Consider the following 24,015-nt stretch of genomic DNA (forward strand, 5'->3'; position numbering starts at 1 on the left):
GTTCTAAAATTATTTTTACCTTAAAGCGTATTCATTTTTACAAAATTTTCTTCTTACGGTTTTAGATTGTTGATCCCTAATTGTATAAATTTTAATTCCAGAATTCTGAACCTGTAAATAAAAAAATTAATAATTACGAAAAAATTTCAAGTTGCAAAATAATTATAATTATGAATGAAAAATGAATTTTAATTATAATTATTTCAATAAAGGATAAAAATTTTCCTTTATAAGATACGAGATATTTACCTTGTATTTGAAATAAAAAATATAAAAAATATGAAGAATATTGTTGACGCAAATTGCAAGGTATAAAGACGATGATTGACATTAAATACAATGACTGCAAGTATGTTTCTAATAAATACATTAAATATTCAAAGGGGAAGAATATTTCTCTGGGGTCGTGAAACATAGGGCTGTAATTGCCAGGAAATGAAAATCAATTATTATCTACTATTTTCAGTTTCATTTTTTTTTCGCATGAAACTATAAATTATAATGAATAAGAAATCGATTTCTTTCAAATATGCAAAACAGTAAATTACTTTCAATTGAAAATTTACAAACGCATCTGCTCATGCGTATAAATATTTTAAAAAGAAGAAAACAAAGTAGAACATTAAATAAATTAAATTACAAAATTCAGGGTTGCCACAAAAATTAAATTTTGTTTTTCCCTGACTTTCCCCTGATTTTCAGAAAAAATTTTGACTCTTCCCCTAACCCTAAAGAATATATTCTGCTTCACTTTAAAAATTATTAGCACGAAATTATTAGATACTCAAAAAATGTTCTTTCACATTTATTTACTAATTCCTTTAATTGTTAAATTATTTGAAAACATCAATAACTTCTTTTTTAAATAAATATTTAATCATTATTATTTTGCAATAAAAATTAAGATTTTCAAAAATTTTAAATTCAAACCTTTTGAAATTCAAGAATTTATAAGAATATTATTAAAAAACATGAAGATATCCGACTCTACGACTCGGAGTGATTAATTTCTGCATGTTTTATAATAGTTAAAGATGAACGAGTGATAGCATCGTTATTTTATATTATAAGAATATTTTTACTGCAACTTTTTTAAAATTATTTTCATCAATTCAATAATTATTTTCTAGAAATTCTTCTTAAAATCAATTATTTTTAATAATTTATGAAAAGTTCTTTGAGAATTTTTAAATCAATTTGTTTACAATATTCAATTTTACGAAATTTCTATTATTCAGAAATTCTTGAATTAGATATGTATTAGGAAATAAAAAACTTCAAATAATTTCAAAAAAATTCAAATAAACTTTTTCAAAAAAATTAATTCTACAGAATTGTTAGTTAAAAGTATAAAAAATTCATATTTTCAAAGATTTTAATTTGAAAATTTTTCAAAATTCAATTATTTCTAAAAATTTACGCTAGGATACTTTTAATATTCAATTACTATCTAAAATTTTAACTCAACTTTATTTTTAAATCAATTTTTATTAGACAATTCTACGAGAATTCAATTATTTAAATACAATACAATAATAAATAATTTTTTGAATAATTTAATGTTTCTTAAAATTGAATTCTCTTAAAGAATTTTACCAACAAATTTTTTAATAATATTGAATTCACTCGACGAAATTGTAATAAAATTTGTAAGAATATTTACATTTTTAGAAGAATTCTATTATAATTGTATTAAAAATAATTGAAATTCTGCAATGAGTTTCATTATTTATGAAAATAATATAATCCCTGTAAAAAAATATCACTAATGAAAATAATTGAATTATTGCGAAGAAGTTTATAAAAATTTCGTAAATAATTAAATTCCTGGTAAATTTTTATTATTTATGAAAAATATTAAATGCTGTAGAAATTTATTACTTTTTTTTTTAAATAATTGAATTCTTGTGGAAAACTTTATTAAAATAGTCGAAATTGAAAATTATTGAATTCAGGAAAATTTTTGTAAATAATTGAAATTTTTCTAAGAATTTTATTAAAATGTTTTAAGGGGGCATATACAGTCATGAGGCCAAAAAAAGACGCTTTTTCTTGATTTTTTTTCTCTTAAATGGTTCAATATTTATTCAAAAAGTTTTGCATATTATTCATAATGTTTTAAACAAGAGACTTTTATTTTTGTATAGCAAAATATTAATAAATTTCTTAGTTATGAACAATTACTTTTTATGAGTTTAAAAAATCGATCTTTAGCGTGGACACGATATATAACAGATGCCAGGATCATCTGAAATCAAAAAGCAAAAAAAATTTTGCTATTAGAGTCCTTTCTCTCGGGGGTGGACGAAGGATTTTCAAAAAAATTGAATTTTTGATTTTTTAAAAAGAGGTTTAAATTTTAACTAGTGATTTTTGTTTAAAAAAATCGACTATTTTTTTTATGTAAAATATGTTCCAATAATTGAAAAAAAATCCTTCGTCCACTCCCGAGAGAAAGTATTCTAATAACAAAATCTTTTTTGTTTTTTGATATCAGATGATCCTGGCTTCTGTAATCGTGTCCACAGAAAAAAAATACAAATTTTTAAAATAATAATTTATAACGAAGAAATTGATTAATATTTTGTAATAAAAAAAAAATTGTTATTTTTAATAACATTACAATCAATATGCAAAATTTTTTGAATAAAAATATTGAACCATTCCAAAGAAATTTTATTATTTATAAAGAAAATTGAAGGTGTTTTGTATTAGAATTCGTGGTAATATCATAGTTTATGAGTCAAACAAAAAGGACACCAAAATTTAGAATTTTCATATGAATTCTAAAAATTTAATTTTTTCCACTACTTTTAATAAAAATTCCAAACATTTCCCTGATTTCCCTGATCAATTCTACTTTCCCTGTCTTTTCCCTGAATTCCCTGACCTGTGGCAACTCTGAAATTAATAAATAAATTAACAATTAATTTACTTCTAAGTAATAATTAATTAACTAATTTTTTTCAGAAAATTCAAAATAAAAATTGAAGAAAAAAATTCATTTTAACTGTAAAATGAAAATTATCTTTTTAAATAAAAATTAACTAAAAATTTTCTTTACCGATTTTCTAAAAATTGAAAAGCAGTCGATAAGATTTTTAAAAAATGATTTCTACAAAAATTATTAATTATTTTTATTTTTATAAATATTAAGTATATAAAGCACTTGCACTATTATTAGTATAATGAAACCTAATTTTCTATTTACTTAGCATAGCTCTTAGTACTGACAAAAACGACATATTCATTTTGACAATCTGTAAAAACCATAAAGAAATTTAACATTTTTGATAAATTAAAAAAAAACTTATCGATAGTAAAATCTTTCATAAAATATATATAATTTTTTGATGAAATATAATACATTCGAAAAGTGCGTTAATTACCAGAAAAAATTTAATTTAGTATTATTTATGAATTAGTACTCACAGCAGTAAAATTTTGTAATGTCATATCATAAAATCCTCCTGCTGAAATCATTAGAGGATGCTGTGTTCTTAATATTAGAAGAAAAATACTCTTCGTCGATTTCACTGGTAAATTAGTCCAAAATGATTGATAGGCGGCCATTCCAACTTCAATCGCCTGTGAATAATTATTTCCTTGTGTCAATTATCAATTTTTCATTAAGAAAAAGGAAGAAAATTGCAATAAACTCAATTTTAAATACACACCTGATCCATTAATTCTTGGCCCGGCCAACAAAACAAAAGAATTTGAAGAAAATTCGCCACTATCAAGCCAAAATACGAAAGCACATAAAACCAATTCACTGGAGTTTCGTTCAAAGTCTGAAACAGCAAAAAATATAGAACAAAATTAAATTATTAAAGAAAGAAGCAAATATTACAACTTTTAAAAAAACTTACAACAATCATTTGAAATCCACTAAGGCAATTAGCAACGAAACTTGTTCCTAATTGATAAAAACAAAGTGTACTGAAGAGTTGATTCAATTTCTGAACATTCCTTTAGAAAAAAAAAGAAATGAAATTTTGAAAATAAATTTTCAAATGAAAAGGCAAAGTTTTGGTAAAAAATATTCCATTGAAACATTTTTGAAGTAAACCTTATTTGATAATTATGATTTTCAACAAGTTCCTTTATTGTTTTTTGTGATTCGCATTTTGTCAAACCTACTTTTTTCAATTGCTCTTGCAATATACCTAATTGAGCACAAGAATGCCAAATTGCAACAAATACAAAAGTATCCATGCCTAAATTATAACTTACACCCAAGCCGAGTCCAGTGATAATCTGTAGATTAAATTTTAAAAAATTGCGTTTATCATTCAATTCATGTTATATTAATTAAATATCAGTTAATTAATCAAAACTGATTTATTTAAATTAATTTTATTAATTTAAGTGGTATTAAAAAATGTATTTATGAAACAATATTAATTCATCATTAATAAATGGATAATTAAGAGAAAATGGTATTTTTATAATTTGTTCTAATTTTTCTAATTCTCCAATAAGTCACCGTAAAAAAATTTCTTCTAAAGTAAATTTTAACCATTGGTGCAATATCTAAAAATCATTTAATTAAAAAAGAGAAAATTGTAAATTATTTTTCAATTTACCTGAACAAGATACGCAATAGCGTAAATAAAATCTGAATTTTGATCCCAATAGAACCAGGCGCAAAATGGATAACGTTTCTTACGTGACGGATCACTGTCATGTCCAAATATTAATGGTACACAAAACATCATAATTTCAAAATAATAAACGCAAACAAGAAAAAATTTTGTCACAAATCTTCCGAAACGTGCATGTTTAAGAATTAATTCCTTCTCTTCATTCGACGCTCTATCACACAAGGAATTGTAGAAATTGTACTTCATTATTTGCAACAATTCCTGTAAATTTAAAAACAAAAAGAATAATTACATAATTATAGGAAGAAAATTAACACAATTTATAAAAATTGAAAATTAATGCATTAAAAACCTTAAAAGCATTCTGATTTGCAGCAACATGAGTGTACTTTAAACACACCGAAAATGCGTGAATTGTCATACACAAATTTTGAAAAAGAGCAAAATTATTACCCCAAACAATATAGATGTCTAGTAACATCGGTACTAAAAGTAAAAACCATAAGAAGACTGTAAACATAAATGAATGGAATTTATGAATGTAAATTTTCCAAATTGCATCATTTTCATGACTGGGCCAGAGGCCAATCAGTCTCAAATAAAGTTTATTAATGTAAATATAGTCATCAAAATTCTCTTTTGTCATATTTAGAATTTATTTTTTAAATTCTTATATTATTTTTTTTTAAATTGTATAAAAATCTTTAAATTTTTAAGGAATTATTTTCAAAACAATTTTTTCAGTTAATAAATATTGTCAATTATTCTTTTATATTCTCTCCGTTAAATAATTTTACAACTAATGGAAAATAGAGCGAAAATTCTCAGTACAAAATAATATAATATTATTCCATGATTGACATTCAATAAGAAGACCATACTTAAGTATCCATAGGATTTTTAAATATTCAGAGATAAATTTACCTTTTTCTATGATGACAAATTTCAAGTTTCTATTTAAACGACAGCATATTATTATATCTACAGTCTTCTCATGTTTTTCTATATACTTTGTAGCATTGCAGTAATTATCTATGGAAATAAAAGTTGATTTCCTGAATTTACGAACATCAAAACAATTTAATCGATACGACTTTTTTAATTATTCATATGAAACATACGTGGTCACATTTCTTTCGACAAAACTAAAGAACAATTGTTTTGAAAATTTTCCTATTCCTGAGAAATATAAGAATATAAGTTAGTTTCTTTGTGAGAAAGTAAGAATGAAACATTTTGACTAGATGAGACATTTTTATTCTTCTGTTAAGCAAATTTTGTCGTCTGTAATATTCATTTAAAAAAAGAAAAATTTTTTAAATTAAATTTAAATTTCAAATTTGACTAATATTGGAAATTGGAGATTCAAAATATTTTAATTTCTATTTTCAGATTGATGTAAAAGAGAAATATATTTTTTATAAGAAACACCTTTGCTGAGAATAATAATTGACGAACCTGATTATTTAATTGTAAATTGAAAAAAACAACCGAGACATGTTTAACATCATTTCTTCAACAGTAAAAATTTTATTCAATATTTGAAATTCTATTAAGCAAAAAAATATCGGTAAGTTCATAAGAATATATTTTCATTTCTTGTTATTTAGGTATAATAATTTTCAGACAGATTTTTTTGCCACGATTTTTCCAATAATTAAATTAAATTTTTTATTTTCTCCGAATTTTTTAACGAAACAATTGTCAATTCATTAAATTAAGTTAATTTAATTTCTATTTGATTAATGCTTTTATTAATTAATAGCAATTAATTAATTACTACTTAATTTTATCAAAATTTTTTGAATACATTTTTTAGAATTAAATAAAAATAAATCAAATAAATTAAAATTGAACTTATTTTAAGAAGTAAAAAAATTGTTCAACAATTTTTACGAGAAATCTCAAACAGAAAATTAAATTATTCTAATTAGTCAAATTAAGCTCTCAACTGAAATATTAAACAACTTTAAAAAATTATTGATCAATTTTTAATAAGCATTTAAAAAATATCATGCGAACTATTATCATCAGAATCGTGTATATAACTCGATTTCTAAAAGTGATTAATTTACGATCGACAATCAATATCGACGTTAGTGTTAAATTTTCTGTTAGTGCTATTATAATTTAAAATTAACAAAAAACAATTTTTTTTAAATTTAATTTTATATTCTTCGACTAATTTATATCAATAGAAAAAGCAAAACAAAGTAAATTCAAATTGCGACAAGACTTGCGGAATAGGATTCTAAATAAGTGTATTATAAGCATTTGAATAAATTGCCCTGTATCATCATAAGAATCATCATATGTGACCTGGTCTATGAAAAGGGACCTTACGTGTCAAAAAATCATTTTTTACTTTTTTGTTGATTCGGATAGGGTTTGAAACGCTCTTTAAGATGGTGAAAACCAAAAAATCATAAGTTGATTGGAAGTTTTAAAAAAAAATTTTTTAAGTTAAAAGAAACAAGAGTAAAAATACGAAAAAACTGATTTTTCGTTATTATACAAATTAAAATAACGAAGACGATAATTTTTTATTATTTAGAAAAGTTGACAGTTTCTTTGACAACTGTCAACAGTTAAAATTCAAATTTGATATCATATTCGTAATCAGCGACCTCAAAAATCTTATTACTGTCTTTTTTACAAAAAACGATCACTTTTTAGAGAAGTTGACAGCTGTCAACTGTCAAATTGTCAATTTAACATCATATTCGTAATCAGCGGCCTCGAAAACCCTTACAAACATGTGTCACTTATTTATACTTATTGTTGCAAGTTAGAAAACTTAGATTATTTTTTCTATGTTTGGGGAGTTTGTTATTAATTTATATAAAAAATTATTTTAAAAAAATTTTTATTACTTCTATGTTATTTATTTAGATACTGTGATTCACGGTGAAGAAAATAAGCCTAAATTGATTAAAAAATATTAATATTTAAAAAAGTTACAAGGGTTTTTCTAAGTTAAACTTTAACTGCTGTTTTCTCGAAAACTTGTTTTCGCACGTAAGGTCCCTTTTCACTGTCCAGGTCACATATAAGAATTTTCTATTTACTGCTCAAAGTTCTTAAAACAGACAAAAACGACATATTTATTTTGACGATCTGAAAGAAAATTGAAGAATTTCAAAATTTATTATGTAACGAAAGGTAGTAAAATCTATGAAAAAAAAATTCAATTTCCTTTTTAATGTAAAATTTAAATTTGATAATTGTGTTAATTGAAAAAATAAAGTAGTATAATTTTTAATGACACACTGGGGTCAGAATGTATAGGTAAATTTGCTGGAAAGTGCACGCTTCATTTCAAATTCAAATATTTCTGTTAAAATTACAGTTAAAACTATTAAATCAATTCATTAATCACTATATTCATATTGACTTCTTTCGAGATAGGGATTTTCTGAACATTGTCCAGTGTAAATATTTTGTATATGACGATTTAGAACTTGTACTTTGAAAGGGCAACGATTAAAGTTAAAAACTGAAATCTATTGTTATCTCATAATATAAAAGCTGCACACTATTCTCTAAAATTCAGATTAGTCCGAGTCGGCAGTCGAGAGTTGACGTTCCAAAATTATTAATAAAAGTATTTAAACAAAGTTATTGTTATAATTTATTGGAATCCAACAACAAGGCCAAAGACCAATTAGTCTTAAATAAAGTTTATTTATGTAAATATAATCTTTAAATTTCTCTTTTGTCATATTTAGTCAGTGAATTGTTATTTATTGAAACAAAATTTGTTATAAATTAATAAATTAAGATATTTCTTTAATTAGCCATTTTAAAAAATTGAAGAAAAATCCATATTCGTCGTAAAACAATATTTTTTATTTTTAATATTATTTAATAAGTGTTTCTTTCTCATTCTCCAGCAAAAAGAGGCAAATGTTTAAGAAATTAAAGCATTTAAGATACTTTATTGTAATAATAAAATATTCTATGTTTGCCATTTGATACGATGACAATGCGCACAAGTTTCCATAGGCTTTTTAAATATTCAATAGTGTAAGTGCATTTTCGATGACAAGAAACGGAAATTTTAACTTTCTATTAAACGACAATTATCTACATTGTCTCTTATGGACTTTCTAGAAATATTTTAAATGCACGGATAGAAATTTTCCTGTATACGAATGTCATAGCAATCGATTTTTCTTTCAATTATTCATAAAATAATATACGTGGTCATATTATATCCATTAAAAATAAGAAATATTCTATGAAAACTTGTGTCTATTTTAGAAATATAACAATAAGTTAATTTCTTTAAGATAAACCAAGTAAAATCGTCAGTTGACTAAACATTTCCACAAAATATATTAAATATTTACTCTGATTATATAATTGTAAAATTTCTAGAAACTTTTGTTACAAATTTTGTCATTTATAAAAGTTATTTGCATGTTTAAACTATATTTCAAAACCCATTTAAAAATAACAAACTTACACTACTGTCCGTGAGTATCAGGACGCCCCTTTTTTCATGAGTGGAAAAATGCTTAAAACATAGAAAATAAGAATGACAAAAATTTTTCGTATTTTTTTCCTGAAAGCTAATGAAATTATGAAAAGACTGACACCTGATCGAAGAATTTTCGTTGACTATTCTGTCAGATACAGAAAAAATACTGGATTTTGCATGCTTTTCGTAATTTTTTAATTTCTCGAAAACTAATTAACTTTTATTAGCGCTCTTGGTCTTGTTTTAATCTATATTTAATGTAGAATCTAAATTATTGACTGGTATTGTGAAATAAATTTTTCCAAAAAAATTTGAAACCGTAAAAGTAGGATTAAAAAAATTCAAAAAATTATCATGGATATTAAAGTGTCAAAAAGGTCAATGTGAAATATGTTCATTTAATAGATATATTAAAATTCAAAAAAGCTTTTTAATTACTTAATTATTTAATTAAAAAAAAAATTTTTTTTGTTGAAAAAGTGTCAATCTGTTTTTCAAAATTTTTTTATCCGAATTTCACAGTTTCAAATTTTTTTGGAAAAATTTATATCACAATACCATTAATTAATTTAGATTCTACATTGAATAGAGATTGAAACAAGACCAAGAACGCTAAAAAAAGTTAATTAGTTTTCGAGAAATTAAAAAATTACGAAAAGCATGCAAAATCCAGTATTTTTTCTGTATCTGACAGAATAGTCAACGAAAATTCTTCGATCGGGTGTCAGTCTTTTCATAATTTCATTAGCTTTCAGGAAAAAAATACGAAAAATTTTTGTCATTCTTATTTTCTACGTTTTAAGCATTTTTCCACTCATGAAAAAAGGGGCGTCCTGATACTCACGGACAGTAGTGTATTTTAAAAAAATTTGACAATTAGAGTGAATAATCATTAAAATGAAATTATTTAGATTTAAATAAAATTTCTGCTCCTGGAATAATTTTGGTCACTTTCAATAGATAGATTTCATAGCAACATCTTTAAAAATATTTAGAGAATGGAATTGAATCTTAGTCAAATTCTAAGTTTCAAAAATTAAATTTTTAGAAATATGTTTCACTTTAAATAAATATGAGAATCTGAAACTTTCTGCAAATTTTTTGTTATATTTTTAATCTAATATTTTGAAATTGTTGTTCATGATTCAAGTTTTCATTTGAATCCAAGAACAGATTTTTTTGACTTTTTAGCACTAATTTTCTCGAAAACTTAACATGACAGATAATTTTTCTTTGCAGATTCTTAATCAGAGTGAGAAACTAATCTTAAAAACTGATAATATACATAAATTTTTCCAGTATAGCGGTAAGTAATTTTTTTAGTGTTCCTCGCATTATTGAAAGATAATATTGTAATAATTGACTTTTCCATGTTAAAGGCCAGGGAAAGCACTAATCAAATTTCTATAAAGATTTTTTTCAATTAATCCTTAATTCAAATAAATTCAATTTTCTCACCTAATTTGAATTTTATGTTTTATAACAAGATCCTCCACTATAGTTTTTGAAAAATTTGCTACAGTGACAATTTTCAATAATTCAGTGCACAATTAATTGTGCACTTGTGTGATAATAAATTCCTGCACAACAAAAACTTTCCATTCCTAAGGGGCAGAAAATATCCAAAATCAGTCCAACATCTACCTGCACACAAAAGAAAAAACATAAAATTATAATAAAGAAAATAAGATTAAAAAATAAATTGTTCTCAATTATTTACCTGGATAAAATAAGCGATAGACTAAATATCTGAATTTCGATTACAATAATCGACGTTAAAAAAAATGTTAATTTTATTCATTATTTGAAATTTTATTCAGCAAAGAATGGCAATAGTGAATTAATAAGAATATTTTTAAATTTCTTGTTATTTACAATAATTTTCAAAAAGATTTTTTTGCTATTAACTTTTTAAAAAATAATTGTTATCAATTTTCATTAATTACTATTAAATTTTATTAATTAATTGCTATTTAATTTCATTGAAATTGAAATTATTTCAAGAAATAAAAAATATTGTTCAAAAATTGTTATTATAAATCATGCACGCAGAAAATTAAATTATAATTAAATAGTTAAATAAACTTCTCTGAAATATAAAACAACTTTAATAAATTATTATTGATGAATTTTTAAAATCATGAAGTATCACCATCACAATCGTGTGAATAACACGATTTCGAAATACTTCCTCCATGAGGAAGCAAAACGTCTAATTTACGATCGATAATCTATAAAAAAAACGTTCACATTAAATTGTATGCTAGTGCTATAATTTAAAATTAACAAAAAACAATTTTTTTAAATAAAATTTTATATTCTTCGACTAATTTATATCAAAATAAAAAGCAAAATTAAGTAATTTAAAAATACGAAAAGACTTGCAGACTAAGATTATAAATAAGTATATAAATAAAGTGTATTATAAACGTTTTATTAAATTCCAATATATTATCATAAGAAGAATAAATATTAATTTTCTATTTACTGATCATAGTTCTCAAGACAGACAAAAACGACATATTTACTTTGACAATCTGAAAAAAAATTAAAGAATTTTATAATTTGTTATTTGATATAAAAGGTAATAAAGGATATCAATTCAAATATTTGTATTAAAACTTTAGTTAAAATTATTAAACCGTGATCACTTGAAAGTTTATTAGATTTAGCATCAAATGGACAAAGATACAACCATTTTAATAACATAAATATAAAAATATATTTCTTTAAACGTAAAGGTTCTTTTGTGAAAATTTCGAAATTTTTATTTCAATCTAATACCAATTGAAGAAAAAATTTATTTCAGATTAGAAACTTTTATAACATAAAGTATAAATCTCAATCTTTAATCAATTAGAATTATTTAAAAATTGTAATATTTTCAAGCAATGGTTTTTATGTTGTCAAAATCACGATATAAAAGGATTTTCTCAAGAAATTGTGATATTAACATAAATTTAAACATTAAGAAATGTTAAAAACTGACAATTTTTCAGCTGGCAGAAAATGATTTAAAATACAGAATTTTTAACAAAATAATAACAAAAATTATTGACAAAAGTTAAGAATGACGATTATGAATGAAAAATCCGTGTTATAAAATTTTTCCTTGCAATTTTATTTTATTTTCTCGTTAAACTAAAAAAATCTAAAAATTAAAATTGACAGTCTACCGATTTTCATGATTTCTAAAAAAATATCTAACTTCTTTGCAGAAAATCAGAAAAATATTGGAACTTTGGGACAAACATGTAACTTGTGATTTATTAGTGAGAATTTAATAACTTTCGAAGTCACATATTTTTTCGATTTTCTACAAAGAAATTTAAACATTTTTAAAAAACGTGAAAATCAGCAAAGTGACAATTTTATTTTTGAAAATTAATTTAACTAGAAAATAAAAGAAAACTGTGAGATCGTCGCAAATACTAATATTCTGTAAATTTTTACTGAATTTTACAACCCCATTTTCCCATTATTTATTAATAATAATAGCAAAAAAAGTTACTTTACTGATGGACTTCAGAATAGTATTTTATTTATTATTCATTCCTTAAAAATATTATAATTTAAAAAAATTTAGAATTGACTAATTGGGATTTATACTTCATGTCATAAAAGTTTCTAATCTCAAATAAATTTCTTCTTCAATTGGTATTAGATTGAAATAAAAATTTCGTAATTTTCACAAAGGGACCTCTACGTTTAAAGAAATATATTTTCTTATTTATGTTATTAAAATGGTTGTATCTTGGTCCATTTGACGATAAATCTAATAAACTTTCAAATGATCACGGTTTGATAGTTTTCACTGCAAACTCTAGTATAAGTAAATTAAATAAAGTAAATTATAGTATATTAACAGCACGTGACTTACAAATTCAATGTCAATTTTTTCGATCATTTTTCTCTTTAAATATTTAATAAATTGAGTTGAAATTTTATAAAATTGTGCAAAAGTTTTGATAATTCAAAAATAAATTATAAAAAACAGTTTGAAATCGGTAAAGACGAGAAATTAATTAGAAGTGACCGTGACAACTGATAATTTTAAAGTAATTTGTAATGATTAATTTTAAAAATATTAAAACTTTTGCACATCACTGCCCTTCTTTATTGTATTTTAGACTTTCGTACAAAATTTCAGCTTAATTTATTAAATATTTAAAGGGAAAAGTGGTCGAAAAAATTACCATTGAGAGCCTAACAATCACATGCTGTTAATGTATAATAATTATAAATTAATACTCACAGAAGTAAAATTTTGTAATATCATATCATAAAATCCTCCTGCGGAAATCATCATCGGACACTGTGTTCTCAATATTAGAAGAAAAAGACTCTTCGTCGATTTTATTGGCAAATTAGTCCAAAACGATTGATAGGCAGCTATTCCAACTTCTGCCCCCTATATACAAATATATTTTCATCAATTTTAATAAAAAAAAGGGAATTTATTTAATAATTTTAAATAATTTTAATTTAATAATTTTACACACCTGATCCATTAATTTTTGGCCCGACCAGCAGAATAAAAGAATTTGAAAAAAATTCCCACAACATAAACCAATGTACGAAAATAAGGAAATGAAATTTACTGGAGTTTCGTTCAAAGTCTGAAAACAAAAAATATACATAATTAGTTTTATTAAGTAAATTAAGAAAATAATTTCGCATATGATTTAATTGGTGGAAACAAATAAACAATATAATAGAAAATATTAAAATAAAATAACGGAAATATCACGAAAAACTAAATAAAGTGATAATAAATGAATAATGTAATAAAGTAAAAGTGTAAAAGTTTCAAAATAGCTTACTACTATTATTTGAAATGCAGTAAGGCAGTTTGCAATAAAACTTATCCCTAATTGGTAGAAACAAAGTGTACTGAAGAGTTTATTCAATGTTTTAACGTTCCTTTAGAAAGTATAAATTAAAATTAATTTTCCAAAGAAAAGACAATTTTTGCTATAAATATTCCATTGAAACATTTTGAAGTAAACCTTATTAGATAATTATGATTTTCAACAAGTTCCTTTATTGTTTCTTCCGATGTATCACTTGTAAAGCCAATCTTTCTTAATTTCTCTTGCAAAATAGCTAATTGAGCGCAAGAATGCCAAATTGCAACAAAAACAAAAGAATCCATGCCTAAATTGTAACTTACAGCAACACCAAGTGCCGAAATTGTCTCCACAGTAAAAAAATACATTTTTCAATTATTCAATCACATGACACATGATTAAGAAGGTAATTTTTCAAAATACAAAGTAATTTTTACTATTCACAAAATAAAATATCTGCAATTTCTAGCGCATTATTTTCACTAATTTTAGAGTAAATTTTATTATTTACTTGAACAAAAAATTACTTTGGAAATATTTAATAAAATTTACTCAGCGAAAATAAAAATTGATTAGTAATGCCGAGAAACTGGAAAAAATTTAAGTTGTACTATCTGTGTAGTAATAATTACTTTATTCACTTCTTTTGAATTAAAACAATTAATAAATAATAGTTTTACAATTATTATCGCTGTATGAATGTGAAAATTTGTAAAAAGCTTGAATTCAATAATTTTACATACATTATTTCATAGTTATGCTAAAAAAAATCTACAGAATATTTCAGAAATCTTCAATTACTACATTTTTGAAAATCCATAAAATATCGAATGTAAAAACTAGAATAAATTGCACAGCAAAGAAAAAAGAAATTTCAACAAGTTACCTGAATAAAATAAGCAATAGCGTAATAAAAATCAGAATTTTGATCCCAATTGAAATACCAAGCGCAAAGTGGATATCGTCTGTCACGAGCTGGATCACTATCTTTACCAAAAATTAATGGTAAACTAAACATGATAAATTCAAAATAATAAACACAAATGACAAAAAATTTTGACACAAGTCTTCCAAAGCGAGCATGTTTTAAAATTAAATTCTTCTCCATGTCTGTTGCTCTATCACACAAGGAATTATCGAAATTGTATTCCATCATTTGCAACAATTCCTGCGAATTTCAACACAAAAAATGTTTCAATATAAAATAATATGAAATTACATATAAAATGAAAATATTATTGACACACTTTATATAAAGTATACTAAAAACCTTAAAAGCAGTCTGATTTGCAGCAACATGAGTGAACTTTAAACACACCGAAACTACATGAGCTGTCATACACAAATTTTGAAAAATAGCAAAATTGTTACCCCAAACAATGTAAATGTCTAGTAACATCGGTACTAAAAGTAACAACCATAAATTTACAAAGATTATAAAGAAATGTAGTTTATAAAAATAAATTTTCCAAATTGCATCATTTTCATAAAAAGGCCAGAGTCCAATTATTCTTAAAAAAAATTTATTCATGTAAATGTAATCATCAAATTTCTCTTTTGTCATATCTAGTTAGTGAATTGTATTTGAATTAAACAAAATTGGCTAGAAAATTAATAAATTAAAACTTTTTTATTTCTTGAATTAGTCATTTAAGAAAATCTCTTTCTCCAGCTCTCTTCCTGAATCAAAAAGAGGCAAATTTTTTGTTAAATTCAACTTAAGATTCTTGTTTCAAATCATAAAATATTCTATGTTTGACATTTGAAACGATGACAATAGACAAAGTTTCCATAGGCTTTTTAAATATTCAATAGTGTAAGTGCATTTTCAATGACAAGAATCGGAAATTTCAACGTTCTATTAAACGACAATTATCTACATTGTCTCTATGGACTTTCTAGAAATATTTTAATTGCACGGACAGAAATTTCCTGTATGCGAATATCATAGCAATCGATTCTTTTTTTTTAATTATTCATAAAATAATATACGTGGTCATATTATATCCATTAAAAATATGAAACATTGTATGACAATTTCTGTCTGTTTTAGAAATAGCAGTAAGTTAGTTTCTGTATGATAAAGCAAGTAAGGCCGTCAGTGGACTGTATATTTCCAGAATATTAAATATTATTTACTCTGATTATATAATTGTAAAATTTCAAAAACCTTTTGTTAGAAATTTTTTCATTTATAAAATTTATTTGCGTATTTAAAGTATATTTCAAAATCGATTTAAAAATAACAAAACAAACTTTTTAAAATGTGACAATTAGAGTTATTTTTATTCGAACATATTTAAGTGTTATTAATCTTCTTGAAAATAATGCGGTTATTTTAGATTATTAATTACAATTTACTTATTTTTTCTAATATATTTCAAGAATTTAGTTTTAATAAAAATATCTCTCGCTTCAGATTGATGTGAAGGATAAAAAATTTATATTTTTATAAGAAATTCCGTTATATTGAGAATAATTATAAAAATGTAAATATTTAGTTTTAAATATCAAAATTAATTCCATTCCTTAAATGTCATGAAATTATTGCAAAGTTTCTAAACATAATTTTTCATTTAAAATCTTTAATCAGTTTTCAAAACCAGTTTATATCTGAAAAAATGTTCTGAATTTTAAATTTTTTCAATTTGACGCAAGCAGAAAATTCTTTTTATCTAATTATAAGAAGAATTTTCTTCTTTCATTTCAGATATGTGCAAAAAAAATTATTACTAATCTTTTTGTAAACACAAATATTAAATTTTTGAATTTTTCTCAATGAAAAACCTATTGAATTAGTCATTAATATTATTAATATTATCTTTATTATTCAATACACGCTCACTAAAAATTGATTAATCTGAAATCGATTGCAAATTAATATCGATATTCATATTTCGTGCAATAGTTTTTCTTATTACAGCAATAGGATTAAAATATTATAATCTCGATAAAAAGTTAATAATATTTATTACTACTTTAAATGATAATAAATTTCATTCCCATAATAGAGGAATGATAGATGATGATATTATCAATATTAAATATTACTGATTTTAATGACTCGACACCATCATAGCTCTCAAAAGAGACAAAAATGACATTGATGCTTTAACAATCTGCAAGGAATGTTAGAATTAAATTATTAATATTATAATTTCAATTAAAATTAAATAATTAAGACTAATAAGTGATTATTCTTAATTAGTTGAATAAATTTTTATTTTAATCAATATTGTCACTCAAGTTAAAATTTTATTTTTGTATGCTCTTTTATTTATTATTTATACTATATTTTTTATTAAATTAATAGATTAGACTCACTTTGGTAAAGTTCTGCAAATTCATGTCGTACATTCCTCCTGCGCTAATTACCAGAGGATTTTGAGCTCTTAATATCATTAAAATAATGGCCTTCGAAGAATGATGATGTAAATTGGTCCACAAAGATTGATAGGCAGCATTTCCAACTCCAAAACTCTGTTTAATAAATCTTTTATATCAATCATCTTCACGGTGGAACTTTTAAAAAATAACTTTATGTAAATTTATTAGAGGTGTGCAAAAAGCTCGAATAGTCGAGCCGCAATTTTTTCGAGCCGATCCGATCCGAGCCCAAGCCGGGCTCCATGTATCGGGTACCCGAAATTTTCGAGTACTCGATTTAATTCGAGCTTTTAAATTAAAAAAAAATTTTTTTTTTTTTAAAAAAAAAATTTAATTAAAAATTAATGTAGAAAATTTTGGATTTTCTCAAGGGCTCGAATCAAATCGAGTACCCGAAAGTTTGGGGTACCCGAAAAATTCGAGTACCCGAAATTATTCGAGTTTTTTATAAAGCTCGGCTCGGCCCGAGCTCAAACTGAATAGACTCGGCTCGGCTCGGCTGGAAAAATGAAAAGCTCAAAAATACCCGCTCGAGCTTCGAGTTTCGAGCTTTTTGCACACCCCTAAAATTTATATTGAGATTAATAATTAATAACTTAAATTTGAATACCTTTTCCATTAATTCATTGCTTGGCCAACAGTACAATAGAATTTGAAATAAATTAACGATCAAATAGCCGAAATATAAAATGGTTCCCCGATAATCTGAGTCTTCGCTGTTTAAAGACTGTAATTGATAGAAAAAATTGTATTATTCATCCATTTTTTGTTAACGCCTTAAAGATATATTTAAAAAATAATACTAAATATTCAACATAAAAAACAGTTATGAATAGTTTATTAAAATTAATAATATTTAATTCAAAATTTGAATAAGAAATTTTTACTGTACAATATAAATAATAGAAGTTTGCAATTAATTACTTATAATAATTGTTGCAATAAATAAATAAAAATAATAAATTACAAACATTTGGAAAAATTGAATTTTATGAAAAATAATTACCACGATTAATTGAAATCCAGAAAAGCATATGACAAAGCCACTTGTCAGAAGTTGATATAGACATAATTTACTAAATAATTTGTTAAATATATGAACGAGTCTTTCAAAACAAATAAATTTCATAATTAATGAAACATTTCAGTAATAATCTCTTTAAATTGCGAAAAATTATTTCCATTCATAAGTTCTGAACGTTCAAATTTAAAAATTAAGAAACAAATTTCTAACCAAATCTTTTCTTGATGTAAATGTTTTCAAAAATTACTGTTTGCACTCAAAATTAAAAAATGTAAATTAAAATAAAAAAATTTATTATTTTTCGATACGCAATGCAATATTTTTTGAATAAAATTCAAAACTAAGTAAGAAATATAAAAAAATAGGAAGAATAGAAAGAAATATCTATATTAGCAATCGTTGTATTCTAGTAATCTGTTCACAGTTTAAAGTTAATTGTTGTTTGCTTTTGTGTTTTCTAACATTTTTTAATAATATTTTTCTTTTCAAATATTTTCAATTTTAAAATTAATGTATTAAAAATCATTGAATTCTTGCAAAGAATCTTAACAACAAATTTGAAGAGAATAATTGAGGCCTTGGATCCAATAACTCGCCCGACGCTCGAAGGCGCACGCGCTAATACCAGTCGGGTAGCAGTGAGTGGCCCAGAGGGTGCTCACTGACTGGCAGTTGCGCGTTCCTCCTATCGTCAGGCGAGTTATTGGATCCAAGGCCTCAATTGAATTCCTTCGAAGAATTTTTTTATTTCTGAAAATATTTCAATTCTCGCGAAGAATTTTATTAAAATTTTTAAAAACCCTAATAAAATAGTTTAGAAGAATTTCTTTGAAATTTTTTAAAATAATGGAGTTTCTTTAATAATTTTAATTGAAAATTTTAAAAAAAATTGAATTTTATCAAAATTGTATTGAAAATAATTAAATTCCTGAGCAGAATTTTATTATTTATACAAATAATTTAATTCTTGCGAAGAATTTTAATATTTATCAAAATAATTGAATTGTTTTGAATAATTTATTAAAATTTTAGGAAATAAATGAATTTTATGTAAATATTTGAAAATAATAATTAAATTCTTTCGAAGAATTCAATTAAAATTTATTGTTTTGAAAATAATTGAATTCCTACAAAAAATTTTACTATTTATAAAAATATTTGAATTCTTGCGAAACGTTTTACTATTTATAAAAATAATTGAATTGTTTCGAAGAATTTATTAAAGATTTTAGAAAATAATTGAATTTATTCGAAATAGGGTAAACGTACCAATTGTCGAGGATAGTTCCTGTTGTCGAGTAAACAAACTTTGAATTTTATTTAAACAGTGTAGCACATTGTAAATGAAAAAAAGTAATAAATATTAATTTTTTTATGCGTTATAAATGTGAAAAAAATATATTAATATTATATAGAAAAACAAATCAGACATTTTAGACAATATTTTTTGGTTATTACCATGGTAAAATCGACAAATTGAACACCCTCGGCAATTGGTACACTTACCCTATGTTAAATTTTTTTTAAAAATTGAATTCTGCGGAATTTAATTAAAATTGTTTTGAAAATAATTGAAATCCTGCAAAGAGTTTTACTATTTATAAAAATAATTGAATTTTTGAGAATGATTTAATAAAATTTCAGAAAATAATTGAATTCTTTTGAAACATTTTATAACAAATTAAGAGAAAAAAGAAATTCTTTCGCGAAATTTTATTGAAAATTATTGAATTGTTTAAAAATTTTAGAAAATATTTAAATTCTTTTGTAAAATTTTATTAAAATTTTGTTCAAAATAATTGAATCTTTGCAAAAAATTTTACTATTTTTAAAAATAATTGAATTCTTCCGAAGAATGTTAATATTTATATAAAAATAATTGAATTCTTACTAAGAATAATATATTAAAATTTTTGAAAATATAAACAATAATAATTAATTTTGTATTTAATAAGTGAACTTTTTAAAATTTTGATTGTGAAATTATTTAAAAATTTATATTTGAAAATAAAAAATGTTGTAATTTGTATAACAATAATAAATTGAATATCACGTTCCGCGCGTAACATTTGCTAGTAAAGAGTATAAAGAAACAAAAAAATAAAAATAAAAATATGAAAGGAAATAAAAAAAAGATTTGAATAACGTTCAGAACTTTAGGATTAAATTATTAGGTATGGGTAGGCAAATAAAATTCACCTGATCTGACTATTATGACTGTAAACAATACTCTCTATTACTTTCGGTGAAACTAAAGAAGCCTCTCCAAGTTTCGAAAGTTTAATCTGAAGAATACTCAATTGAGCGCAAGAATGCCAAATTGCAACGAAAATGAAACTGTCCATTCCAGCTAAAAAACTCACGCCAAGACAAATTCCAATGAATGCCTGTAAATAATTAATTGATAAAATTAAATAAAAATTTAAAAATTAAATAAAAAGCATAAGACCGAAAAAAAACGTACAAACCTGAATTCCATAACAAAATGCGTAAATAACATTTGAATACTGATCATAATAATACCAAGAACAGTACGGATAACGTTTATGACGAACAGGATCAGTGTCTATTCCATAAATAAATGGTACTAAAAACAATAAAGTTTCAAAATAATACACACTGAAAAGGAAATATTTCGTAACTGTACGTGCAAAATTTGCATGATCAAGAAGAATTATTCTCTGCTCCTTCGATGTTGATTTTGATAAGCAACTATCAAAATTAGTCTTCATTGTTCTCAATAATTCCTAAAAAAATAATTTCTGATATTAATAAATAATTCATAATCATTGCTCATACAATTAAATGTTAGATATTCATTAAAAAAAATGAGTAAACAGAGCGAAAGAAGAATATTATTAATAAAACAGACGTAATTTATTCATTAAAAATATAAAATAAAATGTAAAATTAATAAATTAAAATGCAAAAAAAAAGAATCAAACCTTAAAAATATTCCTGTTTGAAATTACATGTATAAATTTTAGTACTATAAAAATCCCATGAACAGTGAGACACAAATTTTGTACAATCGCATTGATGTCTCCCCAAACAAAATATAAATCAAGTATCATAGGCGGTATGAGTAATGTTAGTAATAAAATTATGATAATAATTGCGTGAAATTTGTTGATGCAATTACGCCAAGACGATGCTTTATCACTTAGAGGCCATAATCCAAGAAGAGATAAATAAATCTTATTAATTTGTATATAGTCTTCGAAATTGTCTTCAGCCATTTTTAATCGAAATAAATGCAATATTCATAAAAATTGTTTGTTTTGTATAAAAAATTCTATAAATTCTAATACTTTTACTCGTTTAAGACATATTTCCTTTGTTTACATCTGAATTCTTGCTCATTTTCAAAAAGTTTTATAAAAATTACATAAAAAAACCAAGCTGAATAAAATATTATTGAAAATTTCGATAAAATTCTAAATTAGATCAGAAGATAAAAATTTATTTCTCAACTTTAAGAATAAATACTTTAAAATAATTTTTATTAAAAAATTAATTATTATTTATTTTCTCTAAAAGATTTTTTTGTCTTCAGAAAGGAGCAAATATAGAATATACAAAATATTGTCAACGATAAGTATGAATTATAGAGAAATGCTTGACGATTAAAGACAACGATCATTTCCTAGAAGACACAAGACATATTTCCGCATATTAATAATTAATTAATAAAGCATTTCATTCTTGTTAAGTGAACACAGTTTCGATTCATAGAACGTTAGTAAGAAATAAATTATAAATACCACCATTGTTTAGCGATATTAATTCACTTATAATTACTACTTTGCCATGCCATTCATATTAATGCTACAATTAGAAATTCATTTTCCTACAGTTATAAACCAACTATTAAAATTATAAAAATCATGCAAATATTGAAATGAACTTTTCTGAAAAATCGCTTAATAAAGTAGAATATTCAAAAAATTATTTAGTGTTATTAATATTATTAATTATAATTTTTTAAATAACGATAGTATTGAAATAAAAGTAATTTCAAATATTCCATCAGCATGAATAGAAAATGAAGAAAAAATTTAATAATTTATTACCGCAGTGAAATTATACCTCCGGCAGAAAGTACAAGACGCTTTTGAGATCTCAGTATTAGTAGCGTGAGTAATTTTGAATTAGTTGGTGTTAAATTCGTCCAAAATAATTGATAGTCAAACATTCCGATTTTCGAACTCTGAATTTTTTAATTAATTAATTTATTTTCCAGTTCTAAAAGAAAAAGAATCTGATTACCTGGTCCATTAAATCATCACTAGGCCAACAGTACATGAGAATTTGAAATAAGTTCGAAAGAATAAATCCTGCGCAGAATATGGCTGGTTACAATCTGCGAAAAGAAATTAAAATATTATTCAAAAAAAAAATATAATTATTATTAAATAATAATTTAATAAACTATTTTAATGAAATAAAATAATAAATTTAAATAAAAAACCAAGTAAATGATTTTTCGGTAGGTATAAAAATACTATGAATGAAAAAAACTTACGATTATTAATTGAAAACCAGTGAAGCAGACAGAAGTACAACAAGTAAGTAATTGAATTAAACACGATTCTCTAAAAATAGTATTTAATATCTCAATTGTCCTGTTAAAAGAAAAGAAAATACTTGTTTAATTTTTTTCAAATAGTTTTCAATATTAAATAACCAATTTTCAAAGATTTTAATTTGAAACCTTTTCAAAATTCAATTATTTCTAAAATTTCACACTATAGTGCTTTTAATATTCCATTATTAACTAAAATTTTAACTGAAATTCAATTTAAAATTAATTGTTACTAAAAATTTCAACGCGAATTCAATTATTTAAGTTACAGAAATAAATAATTTATTTAATTCTCATAAAGAATTTAATCAACAAATTTAATTTAATTAAAATTGTTATAAAAACAATTGAAATTCTATAGATGAGTTTTATTATTTATTGTTTTTGTTTGTTTTTTGTTTCCTAAATTTTTTGACAATTTTTCTATTTAATGTTTTGAATTTTAAAATTAATGAAATTCTAATTTAATATTATGAAGATTTAAAATTACATAAACAAAATTATTTGAATAGTGAATTTATGCGAGGAATTTTATTAAAGTTTCTGAAATCAATAAATAATAACAATAAATTTTAATAATTTAATTAATTATTAAATTTTTAAAAATGTTGAGTCTGAATTTATTCCAAAATTGAAACTAATGTTGATAATAAATTTTTTTTAATTTGCATAATAATAATAACATTTGCTATAGTTATCAGTAATAATTGTTGATTTAATCAGGCGCAATATGGATATCGTTTGTCACGAACTGGATCACTATCTTTTCCAAAAATCAATGGTAAACTAAACATAATAATTTCAAAATAATAAACACAAATAACGAAAAATGTTGTCACAAGTCTTCCAAAGCGAGCATGTTTTAAAATTAAATTCTTCGCCATGTCTGTTGCACTATCACACAAGGAATTATTGAAATTATATTCCATCATTTGCAACAATTCCTGTGAATTTGAACAAAAAAAATAGAAGATTCGATATAAAATGAAAATATTATTGACACACTTTATATAAAGTATACTAAAAACCTTGAAATCATTTTGATTTGTATCAACATGGGTGTACTTTAAACATACCGA

General features: G+C 23.3%; 1 protein-coding gene across 1 annotated transcript; it reads right to left on the reverse strand.

The window, feature by feature from the left end:
* Nucleotides 1–53: 53 nt before the first annotated feature.
* LOC122503731 lies at nt 54–21,718 on the reverse strand. The gene is made up of 21 exons (XM_043614392.1): nt 21,297–21,718; nt 20,820–21,098; nt 20,551–20,738; nt 18,334–18,433; nt 17,938–18,054; nt 17,265–17,420; nt 14,827–15,108; nt 14,100–14,299; nt 13,914–14,013; nt 13,593–13,709; nt 13,346–13,501; nt 10,637–10,734; nt 4,960–5,200; nt 4,590–4,868; nt 4,073–4,260; nt 3,873–3,972; nt 3,678–3,794; nt 3,433–3,588; nt 3,212–3,260; nt 250–343; nt 54–111 (listed from the first exon to the last, which is right to left on the reverse strand). The coding sequence occupies exons 1-21, from the start codon at nt 21,588–21,590 to the stop codon at nt 54–56; spliced, it is 3,369 nt and encodes a 1,122-aa protein (XP_043470327.1). The 5' UTR covers nt 21,591–21,718.
* Between the last annotated feature and the right edge of the window lie 2,297 nt (nt 21,719–24,015).

This window comes from Leptopilina heterotoma, unplaced genomic scaffold (assembly GCF_015476425.1).
Source record: "Leptopilina heterotoma isolate Lh14 unplaced genomic scaffold, ASM1547642v1 Lhet_27, whole genome shotgun sequence".
Lineage (NCBI taxonomy): Eukaryota > Metazoa > Arthropoda > Insecta > Hymenoptera > Figitidae > Leptopilina > Leptopilina heterotoma.

What these genes read in the sequence shown, in the direction of transcription:
- LOC122503731 (XM_043614392.1), bottom strand. Translation starts at nt 21,590, where the DNA reads ATGGCTGAAGACAATTTCGAAGACTATATACAAATTAATAAGATTTAT. An exon ending in GCCAAAAATTAATGGATCAG is followed by an intron (nt 13,502 to 13,592) that starts GTGTGTAAAATT and finishes ATTTGTATATAG; the next exon opens with GGGGCAGAAGTTGGAATAGC. An exon ending in CTATTGCGTATCTTGTTCAG is followed by an intron (nt 4,261 to 4,589) that starts GTAAATTGAAAA and finishes TTTAATCTACAG; the next exon opens with ATTATCACTGGACTCGGCTT.